Source organism: Protomyctophum parallelum (assembly GCF_964188405.1).
Source record: "Protomyctophum parallelum genome assembly, chromosome: 15".
In the NCBI taxonomy this organism is placed as follows: Eukaryota; Metazoa; Chordata; class Actinopteri; order Myctophiformes; family Myctophidae; genus Protomyctophum; species Protomyctophum parallelum.
Window position 1 is genome coordinate 21,010,189 of NC_139710.1, and position 21,462 is coordinate 21,031,650.

Here is a 21,462-nt window from a genome sequence, read left to right on the forward strand (position 1 = left end):
ACAAATATTGTATTAAGTGTAAATGTATAGATTTAAAATGAGAATTGCCAAAGGTTGTTCAAGCACAGATTTTGACCAGTGGGGGGTCTAGTTAGCCCTGCTCCCTGGCGTGTGTGTGTGTGTGTGTGTGTGTGTGTGCGAGTGCATGACGCGACTTGGCTTGTTGTAGCGCCACCATCAGGCTGTTGAAAACTGTCAAGTGGCATTTCTTCCTCAGCCTAGTGGGAATATGCGTGCACAGTTCGCAATCGGACGCTGCGTTGAGGAGTTGTGGCGATTTGTACAAAGCGGGCTACTCCTGAAAACTGTAGGAGCCAATCGTGGCCAATCAGGATGTAATATGAGAAATCAAACAAACCTGTCTTGATCACATGACTATGGAGATCATGTGTACCGATTTGCGTGAAATTTGGATAAAATCTGAAGAAGTAATAATAGAAAATGTGTTTTACATATGTGGGCCTCCTGGTGGCGCTATAAAGAGCAGATGTGAAAAATTCCAGGCAAAGGTTTTTCCTTGGCCTCTAGGGAGTTGGCATACAAACTTATCCACAGATCCGTGCAGTTAGAGGTAAAACACTTTTCGGCTAGTTATAGCGCCACCTTGAGGCTGAGTTGAAATTGTTCATGTGGCATTTCGTCCTCGGCCTAGTGGGAATGTGGGTGCACAATATCATTGCAATCGGACGCTGCGTTGAGGAGTTGTGGCGATTTGTACAAAGCGGGCTACTCCTGAAAACTGTAGGAGCCAATCGTGGCCAATCTGGATGGAATATGAGAAATCAAACAAACCTGTCTTGATCACATGACTATGGAGATCATGTGTACCGATTTGCGTGAAATTAGGATAAAATGTGAAGGAGTAATAATAGAAAATGTGTTTTACATATGCCGGCCTCCTGGTGGCGCTATAAAGAGCAGATGGGAAAATTTCCAGGCAAAGGTTTTTCCTTGGCCTCTAGGGAGTTGGCATACAAAGTTATCCACAGATCCGTGCAGTTAGAGGTAAAAACACTTTTGGGCCAGTTATAGCGCCACCTTGAGGCTGAGTTGAAATTGTTGATGTGGCATTTCGTCCTCGGCCTAGTGGGAATGTGGGTGCACAATTTCACGGAAATCACGCGATGTGTTCATGATTTGCAGCATTTTGTTTGAAACTGAGCACTCCTGTGAATTTTGGAAGCCAATGTTAACCAATCAGGATGGAGTCTGAGAAATGTGAAAGACCCGTTTCGTTGAATGGCTCTAGAGAGACTGTGTACCAATTTGCGTGATGTTTGGACAAATTCTGTAGGTGTACTGTGCAAAAACTTGTTTTGCACAAAGCGGCCTCCTGGTGGCGCTATAACAGGCCGTTCTGGAAAGTTTGGGGCAGAGGTTCATCGTTGGCTTCCAGGGAGTGTGTGTGCAAAATTTGGCATCGACCGGGTTAACGGTGGCCGAGATTAGCTGCTCACGGACACACGGACGGACGGACACACGGACACACGGACGGACGGACGGACGGAGTGCAAAACATACTCTCCCACCATGCCTTCGGCTGGTGGAGACAATTACCACATATCATAGTAGACCTGTATGTTTTCTAAACTTTTCTTCATTATAATAATCACTGTCATTACCTGAATGATTGAGTCATTGTTGGCTAAACATCATTGCACGGTTAAGACATTTTGGGTGGGCGGGCACACCCACAGATTTTCGTATTGTGTAAATCCTTTGCCTTTCTTTATTTCACAGACCGATGCAGAGGGGCATTGGGACGTGCATGGTTGCAGATCTGTCCTAGTGCGTTTGAGCCGGCTTTAGCTTGTGATAATGAAAGCAGGGGTTCACTGACTGTGTAGTAGAAGGATGAGCAATGCTACATTTTCCTGAGGTTTTAACTGGAACTTTAAATTCTCACATTTGTGCACTTGACCTTTTAAATTGTCTCGGTTGTCAAGCATGGAAAACATTTGGTTCCCTAAATACATTTCATTGAAGTTGTCAGAGTGGATATTTTTAGACCATTCATCCGTTGCATTGTTTACCTTGTCATGAATACTTGATAGCGTTTACAGCCCAGGACAGAATATATCAGTGCTGTGTACAGTGTGAGGGAAAACTAAGGAAATACTAAATACTCAGGAGGTGTAATGAAATACGCACGCACGCACGCACGCACGCACGCACGCACTCACGCACGCACGCACTCACATGCACAGTGTTTCCACCCTCCAGAGACATCCACCCAGTATTATCCATTGCATTCTTCCCCCCCTCCAACCAGTGGTGGTTCCTCTTCTCAAGCACTGAATCCTGTTGCCTTGGTTACGTTTCCACCGTACACAAAAGCCTAGTGGTTGCATAATGTTTTACTGCCGGTGCAGTTTGTAGCCCACGCTGCAGCTTGCATCCTCCCACGCGTACGTAACGTAAGCCTGTCGCGCACCAAAAAGATCTGATCTACAAGTTCACATCGTATTGCAGTGCATAGCATTGTGAGCTTGTAGATCGGCTGTTTTTAGTACGGGACACTGGCATTGTTGCGTACAAAATTCTGCCTGATTCCGTATGAACCAGGCTTATGTTCCAAAATAATGAATAGCTCAGCCTCACTGAATGATAGTATACACTATACACCTCCCAATTGGACAGTGAGGAGCATCAGAGCTCATTGTTGCCACTGTGCCACATAGCAGATCATTTCTGCCACTGTGCCACATAGGCAGATCACTTCTTCCACTGTGCCACATAGGCAGATCACTTCTGCCACTGTGCCACATAGGCAGATCATTACTGCCACTGTGCCACATAGGCAGATCATTACTGCCACTGTGCCACATAGGCAGATCACTTCTGCCACTGTGCCACATAGGCAGATCATTACTGCCACTGTGCCACATAGGCAGATCATTACTGCCACTGTGCCACATAGGCAGATCACTTCTGCCACTGTGCCACATAGGCAGATCATTACTGCCACTGTGCCACATAGGCAGATCATTACTGCCACTGTGCCACATAGGCAGATCATTACTGCCACTGTGCCACATAGGCAGATCACTTCTGCCACTGTGCCACATAGGCAGATCATTTCTGCCACATAGGCAGATCATTACTGCCACTGTGCCACATAGGCAGATCATTACTGCCACTGTGCCACATAGGCAGATCATTTCTGCCACATAGGCAGATCATTACTGCCACTGTGCCACATAGGCAGATCACTTCTTTTTTTTTTTTTTTTTATATTTTTTTTTGCGGCTTACGCCTTTTATTGATTTTTGAAGGGACAGACAGTAGGCTGACAGGAAACGGGAGAGAGATGGGGGGATGACATGCAGTAAAGGCCGTGTCGGGTCCGGGAGTCGAACCCGCGGCACACTGCGACTGGATTACCAGTCCGGTGCCCAGACCGTTACGCTACGGCCTGGGCCAGGCAGATCACTTCTGCCACTGTGCCACATAGGCAGATCATTTGTGCCACATAGGCAGATCATTACTGCCACTGTGCCACATAGGCAGATCATTACTGCCACTGTGCCACATAGGCAGATCACTTCTGCCACTGTGCCACATAGGCAGATCACTTCTGCCACTGTGCCACATAGGCAGATCATTTCTGCCACATAGGCAGATCATTTCTGCCACTGTGCCACATAGGCAGATCATTTCTGCCACTGTGCCACATAGGCAGATCATTTGTGCCACATAGGCAGATCATTTGTGCCACATAGGCAGATCATTTGTGCCACATAGGCAGATCATTTGTGCCACATAGGCAGATCATTTGTGCCACATAGGCAGATCATTTGTGCCACATAGGCAGATCATTTCTGCCACTGTGCCACATAGGCAGATCATTTGTGCCACATAGGCAGATCATTTGTGCCACATAGGCAGATCATTACTGCCACTGTGCCACATAGGCAGATCATTTGTGCCACATAGGCAGATCATTACTGCCACTGTGCCAGTGCAACATAGGCAGATCATGTCTGGATGACCTGCTGTGATAGCACCACTTTGGGCTCCCACATGGGCTTCTTTGATATTCCAATGTATTCCTTTTTTGAGGAGCGCTAGCCCCTCCAACATCTGGCTTTCAATAATTCCGTCATGTGGCAGCAAACCAAGTCTATGGACTATTAATGTTTTGAAGAAGAAAATTAAAACCTGTTGTGACATCATGTGGCTGTGGCAGACAGTGGGCGCCCCTCACTTATCACGAGTGCGATTTTTATGTTCATATACATTTGTCCAAGGTTACAGCAGTACAACAAGGACAGAGTATATTTGTTATGTGCTAACTTGATTCGAGGTGTGATGTTCAAATATTTCAAGTGAGTTTAATTGGATGCTTGATGAAAAACGGTTGAATTCATGTGTTAGCATAACAACTCCCGTTCCTATTTATGCCGACCAAAATTGCTATTATTGTTTTTCTGGGGTTTTCTGGGTGAACGATACACTACTTATAGTTTTACAATTTGCAGTCCTGAAACCCGAAATTTTCTGATTTCCATGAATCCTTGACACCCAGCTTTGCGTGTCTGTGTGATGTGATTGGCTGAGCACGGAATGTGATGTATGAAAATGTATGATGACTAGAGTATGAATAGGCCTTTACTGTCCACCAATGAGCTCACTCCACCGTCACGGACTTGGCCAGGTTCCTGGGACAGTCCACGTCGTAACCGCGCAGCACGGCCAGGTGGAAGGAGAGCAGCTGCAGCGGGATGTTGCTTAGGATGCCCTGCAGACAGTCCACGCAGCGCGGCACGTGGATGGTGCGGCCTGCGTTCCTGATCGTCCCTGTTGCAGATCATGATGGGCCGCCCCTGCCGCGCCACCACCTGCTGCAGGGCGTTCTGGCACTTGACGTACGTTTGGTCCCTCATTATGATCATGATGACGGGCATGATCCCGTCCACCAGCGCCAACGGGCCGTGCTTCAGCTCGCCCGCCAGGATGCCCTCCGAGTGCATGTATGTGATCTCCTTGATCTTCAGCGCCCCCTCCAGGCAGGTGGCATAGTGATAGCCTCGGCCCATGATCAGCAAACTCTTCTCCTGGTAGAGCTCCGTGGCCAGCTTGTGGATCTCGTCATCCAGGCCCAGCACCTCCTTGATGAGGTCCGGGAGTATCTTCAAGCCCTGGATGATCTGACGCCGCCTCGGCTGCATGGAGATGCTGTCGTCGCACATGAGCAGCGCAAACATGACCAGCACCACCACCTGGCTGGTGTAGGCCTTGGTGCTGGCCACACCGATCTCTGGCCCAGCGTTGAGGTGCACACCGCAGTCGGTGCCCCGGGAGATGGAGCTGCCCACCGTGTTGGTCAAGCCCACGGTCAGGGCGCCGCGCTCCTTGCAGTAGCGCAGCGCCATGAGCGTGTCGGCCGTCTCCCCCGACTGGCTGACGAAGAAGCAGACGTCGTCACGGTACACAGGCGTATTCCGGTCCAGTAAGTCGCTGGCCAGCTCCACTGCGACGGGCAGCTCTGTCAGCTCCTCAATGATCTGCCGGGTGGCCAGGCTCCCGTGGTAGCTGGTACCGCAGGCCACCAGGATCAGCCGCCGGCACCGCTGGATGGCCTTGATGTGGTCCTTGAGGCCGCCCAGTGTCACCGTGTTGTCCTCGAAGTTAATGCGTCCCCGCATGGTGTTGACGATGGACTCGGGCTGCTCAAAGATCTCCTTCTTCATGAAGGAGCCGTAGTTTCCCTTCATGATCTGCTGCAGCTCCATCTGCAGCGTCTGGATGGCGCGCACTGAGTTGTCCCCGACCGTGCGCTTTATCCGGTGCACGGAGAGGCGCCCGTCTCGCACGACCGCCACGTCATCGTCCTCCAAGAATATCACCTTCTTGGTGTGCTCGATAACGGCGCTGGCGTCCGACGCGAAAAAGTACTCCACGGCCACCTGGTCCTCGGGGAACAGGAAGGTGGGCTGGTTGTCCGTCCGGGGGATGGTGGTGCAGCCCCTTTTGTCCTCGCCGGAGAAGTGGTCCATGGTCAGCTTGTGGTCACTCTTCACCCCGATGAGAAGAGGGCTACCCCTCCGGGTGGCGACCGCCTCGCCGGGGTAGTGGACGCTCTTGAAGACCAGGGCGAATGCGCCGTCCAGCTGCTGGGTCACCCTCTCCACCAGGGTGGCAAAGGCCATGTCGTCGCTCTCCCGGTTGTCGTAGACTTAATTAGCTTGGCGATGGTCTCCGTGTCGGTCTCGGATTCGAACTTGTAGTCCTTGCTTTCCAGGAACTTCCTCAGGTCCTTGTAGTTGGTGGCGATGCCGTTGTGGACCACGATGAACTCGTTGTTCTTGTCGGAGCTCTGCGGGTGGCTGTTGACGGTGCTGGGCGCGCCGTGCGTGGCCCAGCGGGTGTGGGCGATGCCCACGTGAACGTTGAGCACGGCATCCAGGTCCATGTCCCGCTGCTTGTGCACCTCCTCGTCCAGGGCCTTCACCTTGCCGCTCTGCTTGATCACGCGGATGGACCTGCCGTCGTTGCTGCTGCCGTTGATTCCGACGCCGGCTGAGTCGTAGCCGCGGTATTCCAGACGCCGCAGGCCTTGGAGCAAGATGTCGAGAATCTCCCGGCGAGACCTCGGCACTTGGTAGTTCATGTACGCAAAGATTCCACACATGTCTGCAGCAACTGGTTCCGCTTCTGGTAAATAACTACAGGGTTGATATCCGGGGTTATGGTGGCAAAATCGGGAAAACCTTTATTATGAGCGTCAATGTCATAATGACCTCAAATTGTGATTGGCTGACACGCATTGTCATTGCATCCAAATATAGAAATATAAGTATACTAGAATTTCGCGGCCCTGACGGGCCGCTCATCCCAGTGACGTTGCAGCGCACTATGGGAATTATCGTTCCAATTTCTTCTCTGTATCGTTCCAATTTCTTCTCTGTATCGTTCCAATTCCTTCCGTGAGGATGTCTCTGCGGACTGGAGCCAAAGGGGGAGGAGCTGAGAGCTAGTGTGGCCAATTAGAAGACGGCGCACATGTTGGCTTGTGGGCACTGCGCACATGTTTTCATTGGCTTGTGGGCACATCTTTTGCACACATGTTTTCATTGGCTTGTGGGCACATCTTTTGCACACATGTTTTCATTGGCTTGTGGACACATATTTTTCGCACGTGATATGTTTACACTTGTTATAATAGATCGTGACATGTTTACACTTGTTATAATAGATAAGAGCAGCCCTCACTTCACACGTGTGATTTTTCAATGCTTGCAGAAAACAAGGTCTGTAGTTAAAATTAGTTAAAAAAAAATAAGGCTAAAATAATTTCTACAAAATGTTCTACAAAATGTTACAACTGTTTATTTTGAAGCTGTTTGTGCCATTTTTCTTTTACACACAAGCGTTAATTGCTTGTGTGGTTCAAAAATCATGTGTGGATTAGTGGGGATTATCTTGTTGAAATGTCTGGATATCATAAGCCTTTGTTTGCTACAGAGCTTATTTTCTTCTATCCAAGCCAAATGCAAAAGATTCCATTGGAAATGGGAGATAATGTCTGGGTTTGTTTGGTCTACAAAAAGACATCATCCATACAGTATAGAAATCTGTTGACACCCTTGATAAGGTGCACAACATTACTATAGAAAAATAAATTGATAATTTCAAATGTAACGATACAATATTTATACAATACATATATTATACAATATTTAATGAATGTGCATATACCATATATATATATATATATTTATTATCATTATTATTATATATAAAAAAAAATTGTTACCATTATGAAGGGTTCCAGATTCATAATAAAACTTTCTGCTTATGAACCCTCAGTGTTTTGGGTTTAGATGCAGAGACTGTAATGGTCATTTATTTTGTGTTCTGCATTGTCTCATTGAAAGGTCTACTTGTGGCTTTGACATTTGCATACATTTACAGATATCAGATTGATATCCAAGGTAGAAGTAGATACAGTGACTGAAACCTTTATATATACAGTTGATCTGGACAAGAGCCTCTGTGCTGCTGGCAGCTAAATAGGCCCAAAACATGAATGATCCACCACCAAATGTGACTGTGATTAGGAAGTGCTTTTCCTGGTATGCTACTGGAGAGACAAGGATGAGGATGACCCTCAGTCCTTGACCCATCTGACCATGCCAAGTCGTTTTTCAAGATTTTTCAAAAGTTTTTCTACAAGTGTACCTGCTGTTTTATTTTTGAATAGCCAAAGTATTAAATAATGGATAAAGTGGTTAAAATGACCCTGATGCTTTCTTCATGGGTTGAAATGTAAATAGCCTCACAGCTTGGCAGGAGGACAGTTAAACGGGCCAAACAGGCTAAACAGGCCAAATCCACTACTCTGTTTTAAACAGTCTCTAATGTGTGATGTTTTGACTGTATGGGGGAATATTGCGAGCCTGCCAAACCCCTAGTCCATTGTGTTGAATTGTTCAGTCAGGCTGCACAAAAGCTGATTTGTCAGAAAGCAGATTTAAATTGAGGTTTAGGTGTTATTAGAGGACTCTGTGTAGACCTGGATTGAATGAGATGCCATTTAGTGCCTCTCATGAAACCATCTCTTGGGCTTGTCTAAAAAAGGATAGACATAATACAGTAATAATAACAATGATGATAATAATAACTAATAAGTCAAACTGGTTGCCCCATAATTTAATATTATTATTATCATTATGTAATTATCACTAATCATTGTATTAGCAGCTAAACTACAGTATGTCCACCAGAGGTTTCTTGCACATGCAAATGTTTTATCAGTATCCTCCAGTTAGTACTACGGTATATTCCATCCTCCAGTGGCCTCGCTGCTTTGAACCGTCTACGGCAATTTAGCCATTTCAGCCTGGTGCCCCTGTTTTGGGCATGTCATGATAGGCAATTAGATTGTTATCTTCTTCAAGGTTCAAGGTTGTCTTTATTGGTCTCCTTTGGGAGAAATTTATCTTGGAGACAAAGTCACAGCTGCATTCAAATAACATACACGTTCACGTTCACATAAGAAAAGGAAAAACCCCATGAAACACCCAACATACTAAACAGAGATTCTTTACATTAGCACATTAAAGTTAATTTTCTACCTTGACAATTTGACATGAGTCACCTTCATTCTTTTCACTTTTCAGTGTAGAAAATCGTGTTGCAATAATGTTCACCAAAATGTTAGCCTACTTAGTTGTGTTAATAAATGTCCTGCCTGAAAACGCCGCCCGACCGCCACCAATCAGAATGTTGCATGGACACACAGAAGATTGTATTGTGACGAATGAATGGCAACTGCACGGTGGGAGAATGCGGTTTGATATCTGGTATTATTGACCAAAAGAAATGTGTTATCTCCCTGGCCCTGACTATTATTGTGATAATGATAGCAGGTTTTCCTGTCTAAGAAAGAAAAGCCAATCAGCTATACCTGCTCAGTTGTGAACAAAGTGAAATATATGCTTGAGAGGTAGGTATTGTAATAGGTCTGTTCCATTGTGTATTCTGCTGTACATGTGGAGTTTAGGCTCCATCTAAAAGACTGTACTACTGTATATTTACTAGATGGATTATATTCGGATTGAGGCCAAAGATTAAGAGCATAGATAGATGTCACACTTTTCTTTGCCACCACCCATGACTGCAACATGACTAGATTGTATTTTGGTGGACATTTGTTCATTTATTATAAAATAGGTCTTTGTCCCCCTCTCCAAAACGTGCTCCTCAACACTCGCCCCACACACTTCCACTCGGTATGCGCATAATAAAGTTATAACTAACTAATAGAGACGGCACCGGAATTCGCCTCCCATCCACTTCTTGCATTGAGTTGCTCACCCAGCGCATGAGGCGTTTACTTTTCACCCCTTCTTCCTGGTTGGAAAAGGGGTGATCACACCAGGCGATCGATCGATCGATCGATCTATCTATCTATCTATCTATCTATCTATCTATCTATCTATCTATCTATCTATCTATCTATCTATCTATCTATCTATCTATCTATCTATCTATCTATCTATCTATCTATCTATCTATCTATCTATCTAAAAATGCGATCTAAAAGCACACCAAATATAAGTTTAAAACGCAATGGAAGAAGGGGTGAAAAGGCCTCATGCACTGGGTGAGCAACGCAATGCAAGTGGATGGGAGGGGAATTCCAGTGCCGTCTCTAATAATTATCTATAACTCTATGTGCATATCGAAGTGTGTAGGGCGAATGGTGAGGAGCTCGTTTCGGAGAGGGCCACATGTGTGAGCTATTAGATCTGATATTAAAAATATATAATATTTGTGATAGAAAATGTAATATACACCATATATAATACACCACACTAACTTGTTTTCTCTTCTAATATTAAGGTTATAAAATAATCCTAAAGTTTGTGAAAGCCATGCTAGTTTTTGTTCATATATGAACAGCTCAACACTGGTGTTATACTCGCTACAACCAAAGTGTTTGCTCTGCCCGTTTTTCTTCCTGTCAGTTGCAGACATTACACACACACACACACACACACACACACACACACACACACCTGATACTGACATTGCTTAGCTTATTTCTCTCGACCTGTTAATCCCCATTGCTAACACAAACAGAAAGCAGAGGGCCTTCTTCCTCCGGGACAGCAGTTGGTTGTGACACTTGCTTTTGTTTGGAAAGTTTGGCTAATTATCCACCTTGTGTAAGTCGCCATGGTGCCGCAAAGAAGAGTGCAATAACATTGAAACCATTATAATTTGTTCTCATGTTGAAGATGGCGTGTTTTGCTTATTACACCGATATATTTACCAAAATTGTCTGTAATAAAACATCTATAAAGCTGTTTTATGTTTGGCTAATTGAAACAGGAGTAGCAGTATGCCTTCTGCAGCAATCTGTTGTGCTCTCTAAAGTTAGAATTATTGTTTGATTAATTGATTGAATGATTCAATATTTTATTGAGCATTTTTAAGGTAGAGGCAGTACAAGTGAAAAACACGGCATATGGAGAACAGAAAAACCCCAAAGGCTTTTTTCCATTGTGGAGCATTAAACATTCAATATAAAGTCTTCTGAAGTTCTGATGGTGGTTTGTCTATGTGGCTGTGTAATGCTTAATTTATGCTCTGTTGTACAAGTGTTGAAACATACCCGACCTACAAGCTCATAGGTCTGATATTGTGCATGACACCTTTGTACGGCAAACATTACAGTTTATTCAGGCTTAGGTAGAAAATTCAACAGTGACAGTTTTTGCGGTGTGTGTGTGTGTGTGTGTGTGTGTGTGTGTGTGTGCATGTCCATGCCTGCCGGTGTACAAGTCTATTGCTGCTTATAATGCACTTGACAGCTGATGCACATGGCATACTCACCTGTCTGTTATAAGGCCATTCATATCAAGGGAAACATAATATAACCATACCATTTAACCATACCATTTATATAGTTTCACTATATAAATATTCCACTGTTACTTTCTTAGCTTACGCATGTTTCATGATAAATGCTTTTTATGTGATGTATTCCCATGCTTTGTTCTTGCTTAAATGTAAGTCGCTCTGGATTAAGAGCGTCTGCTAAATGCCTAAATTGTAAATTGTAATACATCTGCAGGATGTCTCCTGAGATGAAAGCCTTACAACCTTGCAGACAGTTTGTGTGAAAGCAACACTTTTTTTTACACCCAGCTGACAGGCGCAAATAAACTCTCTTCTCCACTCCCCTCCCCTCCAATAGCTTTGTGGAAACAAGTAGGCCAAAAGTTGGAAGCCTCGCCCTCGTCTGTCCTTAACACAACAAAAGAGGAACAGCAACTTGATCCAATAGACTTTGTAGGGTGTTTTGTACTGCCTGGTGTGTGGATAGGTGGCTTGAAAAAACGGTCTCGCTACAACTGTTTGTCAGCGATTTCCAAGCTCTGTTTTTCACCGCCACTCGCCCATAAATTCTGCTCCTAAACTTTGTGTTTATTCAGCAGCCTGCGAGTGAGTCTGAGAGCTTTCCCCAAGGATACCTCGAGACAGAAAGGGATTTCTCAGGTAGTTTTTGCTAACCAGAAGTCATTAAGTCTCATTTGCCTGAACATTATGAATTGTTGTTCATAACCGTCACTATATTCTGAGGAGAATTGATTTACAGAGTTTTTTACAGAGTACAGCAGTACTTTAGCCCTATTTACTTAGTTGTATGACAAGTAGCGAAATAGACAATCTACAATCGCACATTCTGATATTTTCACTAGGCCTACTGTATGTTTGACATTTTCTTCAAAATGTTGAAAAATGAAAAATATATTTTTTTTTAAAAGAGCAATGGCATTGTGCAGGGCACCGGTACCTCGGCTACAATGTAGCGCTGAAGGGTCAAGTCCAGATCCGGGCGGCCTTTGCTGCGTGTCACTATTAATAAGGCATAAAAAGCCCCAAAATACATCTTTAAAAAAACATTTATATTTGAGGTGTTTATTATTTGAAAATCTGAATCTGCTTGTGGTTCCTCTACTATCTCAACAAGGGAATTGGGCTAATTTGAACCACTGCCATTTCCTCTATGTTTTTTGTATGTGTGTGCAGCTGGTGTTGTTAATGAAGGGTGGGCTCACTTTCGTGTGTGTGTGTGTGTGTGTGTGTGTGTGTGTGTGTGTGTGTGTGTGTGTGTGTGTGTGTGTGTGTGTGTGTGTGTGTGTGTGTGTGTGTGTGTGTGTGTGTGTGTGTGTATTATTTGGAAATAATAGCTTTGTGTGATTGATTATAGCAAGCCTCCCAGTAAGTGCTTCTATAGGCAGTGCGTTTGTTTTTTCCTGATGTGACTGTTAGCCCGTTGGTTAGCCTCACGTCAATGCAGCTCAATAAAACCAGTAAGATGCCTGAGGTCACGTGCACACATCCACCTGGGTGACAGCAGACTGCTGGGAGAGTGCTGGCGCTTTGGAATGGGGGGTCAGATCAACATATGGAATTAATTATGTACTGGCCATAGAGCGTGTCTTGAGTGTACAGGGTTTGATGAGGTCAGATCATCAGATGGAATGTCAGAACAGGTCAGCTCCATATATGGAGATCTAAGGGTGGCAGCGGGGGCAGTGTATTGAGTGTACAGGGTTTGATGAGGGCCCAGGTAGGGCCAGGCCTTAATTTTCAGGCCTGTTGAGAACTCTAGTTTTCGCCGGCTACCGGGCGCGGCGGCTGCACTAATAACTTTGGGGCATGGCCGTCTAGAGTTTAAATGGACATGTATCAGTCAAAAGGGAGACATCGAAGAGGAAGGACGGATCGGGAAGGATCAACATAAATTATGGAATGTCAGAAGTTGCTGGCCAATGTTGATGACATCAGGGATCTCCATATATGGGCTCAATATTGATGACATCAGGGATCTCCACACATGAGGTATCTCCATCCCTGATGATGTCACGTGATGTCACCTGTGGTCATGCCTGTGCTGACCAACCAACCAAATAAACTGACTGACGGGAAATGCACGATTTCATAGTAAATGCGACCTGTGGATCAATTATGATCAGCCTGTGCCATCTTATAATCAGCATTAGTGTGGACCAATTATATGGTGCACCTGCTATGTAGGCATGTTCCTCTGTTGTCCACCATCAGCTGGTTGGTCTCTGAGATCCAGGTTGTTCGCTCGGCACTCCTGACAACGTATGAAATAGGTATTTATTTTTAGCTTCACTGCTCGTCTTTGTCTATGCTTGCCTTAAGCAACTCAAGACAAATTACAGGAGCTATGATATCCCAATATATACCAGTTATTTCTTGGTGCAACACAGAGATGTCTGTCATTTAGTATTTAGACTTTATAAGCGTTTCAATTGTTTGTTCCTCATCTGTTGCGGAAAACATAAACATTATGGTGGACCATACTTGATTGAATACTTTATTAACATGCTTATTAACAGTAATGTTATCTCTGAAGGAAAGACGTTATTGAGTCATCAGTCCATCTCTGGAGATGTGCACAGTCTGCGCACCCCAACTATGTGCAGAGCTGGGACCGCGACTTCAGTACAGATAGCCCCACTAAAGCTGAAAAATGTTTGGGAACGGCCACATGAATGTATAAATGTTCCTATCCAGGGGTCTAGTATAGAGCCATTGTGAATCCGGTCAACTAAGTTTAGGGTGTAGTATAAACTGCCCATGTGGTTATTGAGGAAGGGGAAGTCGGTTTTCTTTCCTTTCCTCATTGCAACCGTGTTATCACACCAAACACAACAAACAAAGGTTACAAATCAGACTGACCTTTGCAGTATTTTTCTCAGTTCCTTCCTTGCGTTCCTGGCTGTGTGTAAGAAATTATACAACATATTGTGTACAATGTCAGTACTATGAATCAACAATGACCACATGTTACGTTAGCTATTTGCTTAACAGTTGGCTTGAAAGCGTTCTTGTTTTGTGCATGTCATAATACTCAACGTCTTTTTTTCTTAATTGGGTGAAATGCTCCCACTATTTGTAGTTTACAAGAGAGGGGGAAAGAATAGAGATACAAGAGACTATGACTAGCATTAATATAATATTAATATTAAAACACGCAAACATCAGTGATAAATCATAAGCTCACTATGTGAAGAGATTTGGTTTAGACTCTAAGAGGTAATAAAGAAGGGGGCCAAGTACAGACCCCCTGGGGACTCCGGTCAGCAAAGTAGTAACGGTTCATTTGAGTTATTAGTACACTATTTAATATACTCATTTTGACTGTAATGTCCAGAACCATGTGCTTATAATGTAAGTTTACAACTACACTTACTTACCAATGTAGCCAATTTTGCTTCTACAATTTTTCGCCTTAGAGGATTTTATTACGTCATGTTGAAATAGCTGTCAGGCACTCGTTAATGTCCATCTCTAACAGTGAAATCCTCAGTGTTAATTTAACTAAGTTTATGGTCCCTTATGGGTATATATTTACGCTTCTGAGTTGAAACCGAGAACTTTACTGTGTATTATCTCATCGGAGGCCCGTCTGACTTTGAGCCAGGCCCCACAATAGGATGAAGCTGAAATGAATAGGGGGGTCGTCGGAAGCTACATTAGCATGAGAAAGCCCCCAACCCCAACCCTCCTTTCCTCCTCCTGTCAACAAGCCTCTAGCTCTTCCTTAACAAGCCAGATGGCGTAGAGTTGAGTTCATATTTCCAAATGTTTTTTCCAAAGTTTAGCATTGGTAGAGATCAGGTGTGTGCCCAGGAGGCACAGGAATCATATTTTATTATTTTCCCTTCGACGGGCTGGAAATCATCTCTTTTGCCAGTTTCCAAACTCTACAGCTGTTGCCTTCCTCGCCATTTCAATCATATAGCCCGATATTTAATCCACAAATATCACGCAGTATTACAGATACAGAAGACCTATAACTGCATGCTCTGATTCACTTTCTATAAACTGTCCACTCTGCTTATGGCAGGATGATTTGAGTCCGATGACAATTTACAATTTAGTCATTTAGCAGACACTCTTAACAGTTATCACGCCATTCATGTAGATCTACGCCAATTAATAGATAGATAGATACTTTATAAGTTTATTTGTCCTTTCGGAAATTTGTTTTGTGCACAGCAGTCATCAGGATATACATAAAACATATGCAAACAAACAGATCACACAGTACATACTAGTAAATGTAAATGCTACGCTCCACGGCACGCCATTGCCGTTGATGTCCGGCAATTGGTGTTTTATAATGCTTTTGATTGATCAAGTCTTAATGCTACTCACGTTAGCATCGGTTTGCTAGCTGTTGTTGTGTCATGACCAGGGGGGCAGTCAGACAGATATTTTGTGAAGCCACCAAGGAAATCGGGATTTCCTGAAAGTTCATATAATGGCCTGTTGTGGCGCTGTCATTGGGCCCAAAAAAACCCATAGCCCCATAGAAGTCCATGTATTTGGGCCCAACTTCACCTAGACTGTATTACCTTAATAAACATGGTCATGAATACTTTCTGCTTCCAGTCACTAGTTTAAAGTCTCATTTCTAATGTCATAATATTCTTTTTGGAAAATGATGGTCCCATTTATTTAAAGAATGACCATAAAGTCGCGTATGTTCTGAGGGGCGTGGCTACCGTTACAGTCTATGATCGGGATTCCCCACCCATTCGAGTCAAAATAAAAACCAACTAAGAAGAAGGGGGGAAGTCCCGCCTCGTTGTCTGGGCCAGCCAATGGGCCAGCTGGGCCCAAACGGATCTAGAAAGATGGCGATTTACAATACAAGGACTGACGGGCTTCATTTTACGTTCATGTTAGACCCGGGGAATGCTTTGTCCATATTTTTTACAGTCTATGGTCATGACACAGGATCGTGCTATTAAGATCATCGTGGCCATAATCACCCATTCTATCTGTTTCTTTCAATCGCCTGTATCTTCTATTCCTTGTCCCAGACGGCATTTTTGGGCAAAACAAGGTTTATTCCACGGCCCAGAGCAGACTCTGTGTTGCCTTCTATTAGACTGACGTGACCATGCATCGTTATCATATATATATATATATATATTATATCATAGTTATCAATAAATGCTGGCGTAGTTTGTGTTAATCCAGAGTGATTTATAGTAAGCAGGAACAAAAGACATGAATCATACGTATGCTAAGAATCGTGGAATATTTATATAATGAACTATGCAGACTAGTGCTATCTAATTTACATAAGTTGTAGCCTGGGTTCCAGGCCCAGCCTGATTTGCTGCGTTCCGCGGATCTGAAAATTTCACTTCGCAACTCAGTCTGGCCAGTCTCCTAATATCCAAGGTAGGCGGGACATATGAGAGGTTGAAGTAGAACCTTGGCTTCTGATTGGTCTGTGTTGCGGGTTGAGGAAAAACACCAGTTTGACGTTGTATCAATGCGCACTGCGCAGCTACTGCTTTTGTCCTGCAACGTCCCCTTATCATTCACTAAACTCACCCCACACAGCCGTCATTTTTTTGTACTACTGAATCTGACAGCGGACTACTGAATCGTTTACTTTTTTAGGTTTTTACTCTCACGTCTCGAACGGCGGTATTTTATTCAACGGTGAGAAGCATGGACAGAGTGGCGCTGGCTTATGACGTATCTGCAACAACGTGGCTACGTAACAGTCGACGTTATAAAATGCGAGTCAAGCAGCCTCTTTCCAGACCAAGTAGCGAGTGACCCAGGCTTTCATTTCATCTGCACGACGAAATGAGGGGGGAGCCCCGGAGAGACCGGGGCTGACAGACAGATCGGTGAACCAATCAGGGTGTGCGCAAATCTGAGCCGCGACCCTCCCATCTAGGCCAGAAAGGTCTAGCGTTAGCTCAGGCTATGTCCACTGCTTTTGGCCAGGACAGAGGAACTTGGAAGACATTTGAAATGTGCCTCTGTCACCGTCTATACATTGTCTCCATTTTTGCCTCTATTTTCCCCTCTCTCCCTCACATCTTCCCTGTCACTCACTCACTATCTTGTCTGTCTGTCTGTCTGTTTCCTCCCTCCCTCTCTTAGCGCGTGTGTGGTATATTAAGTGCATGACTACTGCCTGAGGCGCGAGGAGGCACGCGCGGCGTGGGCGTCGACAGACCCCAAATGTTCTTTGCTTCCCGTCGAGTGCTTATATTTTGTCCTGGTTTTGTTTTGGTAGCCTGACATGTTGTGTAGCAGTGGTGTCAGCGTTATCCCATCTGGTAGCACTGTTCAATAACAGTGCTGCACAGGGACATGATGGTGGAATTTCCATTACAGAGTTGTCTGTCTTTTTTCCTGACACACACTCACGCCCGTCACCCACTGCAATATCAGAGTCGCTGGTGTAGGCACTTGTATTAGATGCACACTTTCCATTACCTCCACATACTGTGCGCCCCTCATCCGTCAGGACCGTCACGGCCTGCTAGTCTTCAAAGTGGGAGCTTTTTTTGCTCATTTCATTATTTTCAAAAGTTCAAAAGATTACGATGTCACACGGGATTGTAGATCAGCTATTTGTCGCACAAATAAGTACACGATTAGAGCTAAGGAAAATGAAACAACAAGTTATTTTCAGGAGTGGAAAATCTGTGTTCGGTAGATCCAAGTTATGTAGTCACAAGCTCTTATTCATACAAATACACAGACAGACTTTCAACAGACCACTTTCAACTTTCTAATTGTATCTAAAATAGCAGATCTACAAGCTTGTGGAACTGGAATTTTCACTACTTTCATGTGACAGTGCAATATGATGAAATATAAAATTGTGCATTAATTCATGAAAATACATACACAAGGTTAAATATGGAGATATAGACGTTATGCCCCACAGCAACTTTTCCCCCTAAGTTTCACTTTGACCTTTACTTCACCGGGAACTTCATTTGCACTTTGCAGAGGTGCTTCTGTTTTGTGATCATGTCATGTGCGGTATTAGCTATGAGTGATCGATCTACATTAATAGACATACTGTACATATACTGTATAGTCTTATACAGACCCTGTTGTAGATGGCTTGGCCTTTGGCCACAGGGGAATCCCCCTTGATCAGGGAAGATATTGGGGCGAACTGGCAGGCTACTCTGTTACACTCACCTCCCTTTGACCTCCGTGTTATTCTTATGGTTTGTGAATTTAAAAACATAATACACTAGGTTGATTATTTGCCGTTTTAGCCAACCTAGTGTCATAACCGCTATTGCTGTAGTAGTAGTTTTCACATTGAATATTGAATTTCCACAAAGTAAACAAATGCCTTCCATTGCTGGCGAAATCGAAAGTTGGTCAATCCTGTAGTGCAGCATTCAGGGTGTGGAGCGTAATATTGCTCCTTGGATGCATTTCAACTGGGAGTGGTGTCACTGGTAGTGCGCCATGAGGCTCTTCAACAGCAGGGCTCCCCAACCTGGGGTCTGCGGACCCTTGGTGGTCTGCGGATCATTCCATGGTGGTCCACGATGCCAGTTCGCATGAAAGTTAGTTTTATTTTATTTGATACATATAGGCTAATATTCACGAGCATTGGTTATCTGTGGAACAGCTGTGCTGAGCATCACATTGATTCACGTAACATTTAATGCCAGGGTTAATTTATACCATGGGCATGGTATTACAGTTCCAAACCATGGATTGTTACTGACTGTAGATGCCAATGGATACCTTAAGACGGTACCACTGTACCATACCACATACCACTATTACTGTACAATATTTGAGGTCCCTCTGCGTCTAATGTTTGTCACAACAATGTCTAGAATTAGTTTCCTTTTTGAGTGGTGCAACCACTCCCTTACGGAGCTCTGTGTGTGTGTGGGTGGGTGGGTGCGTCTGAGCACGAAAACAGCATGGTTGTTTTTCACCACCTGTGCGCAACCTAACACACACACACACACACACACACACACACAATTTTACTTTGGTCCATTATTTCTGTGGCTGCGTCTTGGATCTTCCAGACGCTACTGAGTTCCCTAACACTGAGTGTAACATTAATGTAAAAATGGCCAATATGTGTTGTTTTCTTCCTTATTACTGTGTGAGAGTTCAATCATCCAATCCACTAAGGTGTTTGAGTGGCTTAGTGACTAAGCAACTCAAAGCAAGGGTGAATACCAAGTAACAACTTGCCATTTTGGCAAATTGTTTGGAGGCACTACCCCCACGTTTACAGTAGCTGTGTTGTTCATTCCACAAATGCCCGATCCTTAACAATCATTACTGTAAAGGTGACTAATCAACGATTAAAATGATATAAAATACAATACCAATTGGTATTATTAAAGTGTAGAAATAATGGACCAAGGGTACGTTTCTGAACGTTTGTTGCCGAGTTTATTTCCCTGTTATTTCCTTAGTGTCTGTTATTTATGATTTACACACATAAAGGGGAATTTGACAGAATGCTCTGGATGGTGATATAATTTCTTGGCTCCATTTTCTTGAGGAGGGTTGCGTAATCCCAGCAACAATAACTGAGATTTATTGATTTGTTTTCTTTGCAGATCAATGCAGATCATAAATTTAGTTTTGAGTGTTGTTTATCAGTATTGTGTTATGAATGCCGGTCCTCTTATTTATGTATTCCTCTATCCCTAGTTTATCCCATTTTGGGCGGGAACCCCTTTTTGTGTTTTAAACATTATGTTATAATTTAGCTATTGAAAAATAGCAGACCTACAAGCTCGTAGCGCGCCACTCGGTGGCGCGCTACGAGCTTGTAGGTCTGCTATTTTTGAAAAATTGAGCACCACTAATACAGAAACATGTCAGAAAACTGTCAGAATTTAGAAGTTTTTTTTTTTTTTTCGACGTCGGGCCTAAATGGGTTAAAGGAGAATTCCATGCTAGAATGCTTTCTTATCTTCCTTACCTTTCTTTGTAGTTGTTACGTCCCTACCAAAGAGGTCCAGGTGTTTTTTTGTGCAAAAACTCCTTATTGACTATTTTCCCTACCATAAGCCCTCAATGAATTGCATTGCATTGAATGGGAATTGTATGGGGCTATGGGGTGTTATGCTAGTTCGCTTATTTCCATCGAAAGAAGTAGTAAAGTGTGCCGCTCGGGATATTATTTACATTATGAAGAGAGGATATATACAAAGAAATTATAATTTTGAGCGATGGAAATAAGCGAATTAGCACAACACCCCATAGCCCCATTCAATTCCCATTCAATTCAATGCAATTCATTTAGGGCTTATGGTAGGGGAAATAGCCAATAAGGAGATTTTACACAAAATAACACCTCTTTGGTGGGGACGTAACAACTACAAAGAAAGGTAAGAAAGCCTTTTAGTATGGAATTCTCCTTTAAAGTCCATTTCATGATCAGAAGCTTATCATTTGCTTATCTTCTAAAACTCCCTCTTCTTGCCCTTTTTTCTCATTGGCCAGCGGTCAGTTTGCGGTGGTCCGGCGATGTCGTCACAGAAGCACCGGCGTGGAGTACGCCGGCAAGTTCATCAAGAAGCGCCGGAGCAAGTCGAGCCGGCGCGGCGTGACGCGGGACGACATCGAGCGCGAGGTGAACATCCTGAAGGAGATCCAGCACGCCAACATCATAACGCTGCACGAGGTCTATGAGAACAAGGCCGAGGTCATCCTCGTCTTGGAGCTGTGAGTTGCCTTGCTCTTGAAGCTATGTTAACAGGGTGGAGGACGGGTCAGCTGGCTTGTTTTAACACACAAGGTCATTATTCTCCTTGTTGTTTTATCGGTTTGTGTAGAGACTATGTTGAATCGATATCACTTGGGTTTACTTTCACAGCCTCCCATATAGGTGAGTTATCTTGAAAGTGAAATATGTGTTTAATCTGTTGGAGGTGATGTGGGGTAATAGGTCATATTTACACTGGTTACACTGGTTAGACATAATTAGGTTCACAACAATACCCTGCATGATCATTGTTCCTTAGACCAGTGGCTCACTGAGGGCCTAGAGTGCAAACCAGCAGCTATTTTTAAGTGGTGCAACCACTTCTACATCCAGCAAACAATGTCCGTGTACCTGTGTACCTGTTTGTGATG

The 21,462-nt window shown here is 44.1% G+C and overlaps 1 protein-coding gene and 1 pseudogene across 2 annotated transcripts in view; one reads left to right on the forward strand and one right to left on the reverse strand.

Moving 5' to 3' along the window:
• The window catches only part of dapk1 (death-associated protein kinase 1), an 89,552-nt gene that overhangs the window by 16,773 nt on the left and 51,317 nt on the right, over nt 1-21,462 (forward strand). The window contains exon 3 of the mRNA XM_083783901.1: nt 20,830-21,051. Coding sequence (XP_083640027.1) covers nt 20,830-21,051 — 222 coding nt within the window. The remainder of the gene's footprint in view (nt 1-20,829; nt 21,052-21,462) is intronic.
• Nucleotides 4,631-6,634, reverse strand: LOC310872250 (glutamine--fructose-6-phosphate aminotransferase [isomerizing] 1-like; annotated as a pseudogene). Its single transcript has one exon. The product of its transcript is annotated as a glutamine--fructose-6-phosphate aminotransferase [isomerizing] 1-like (transcript).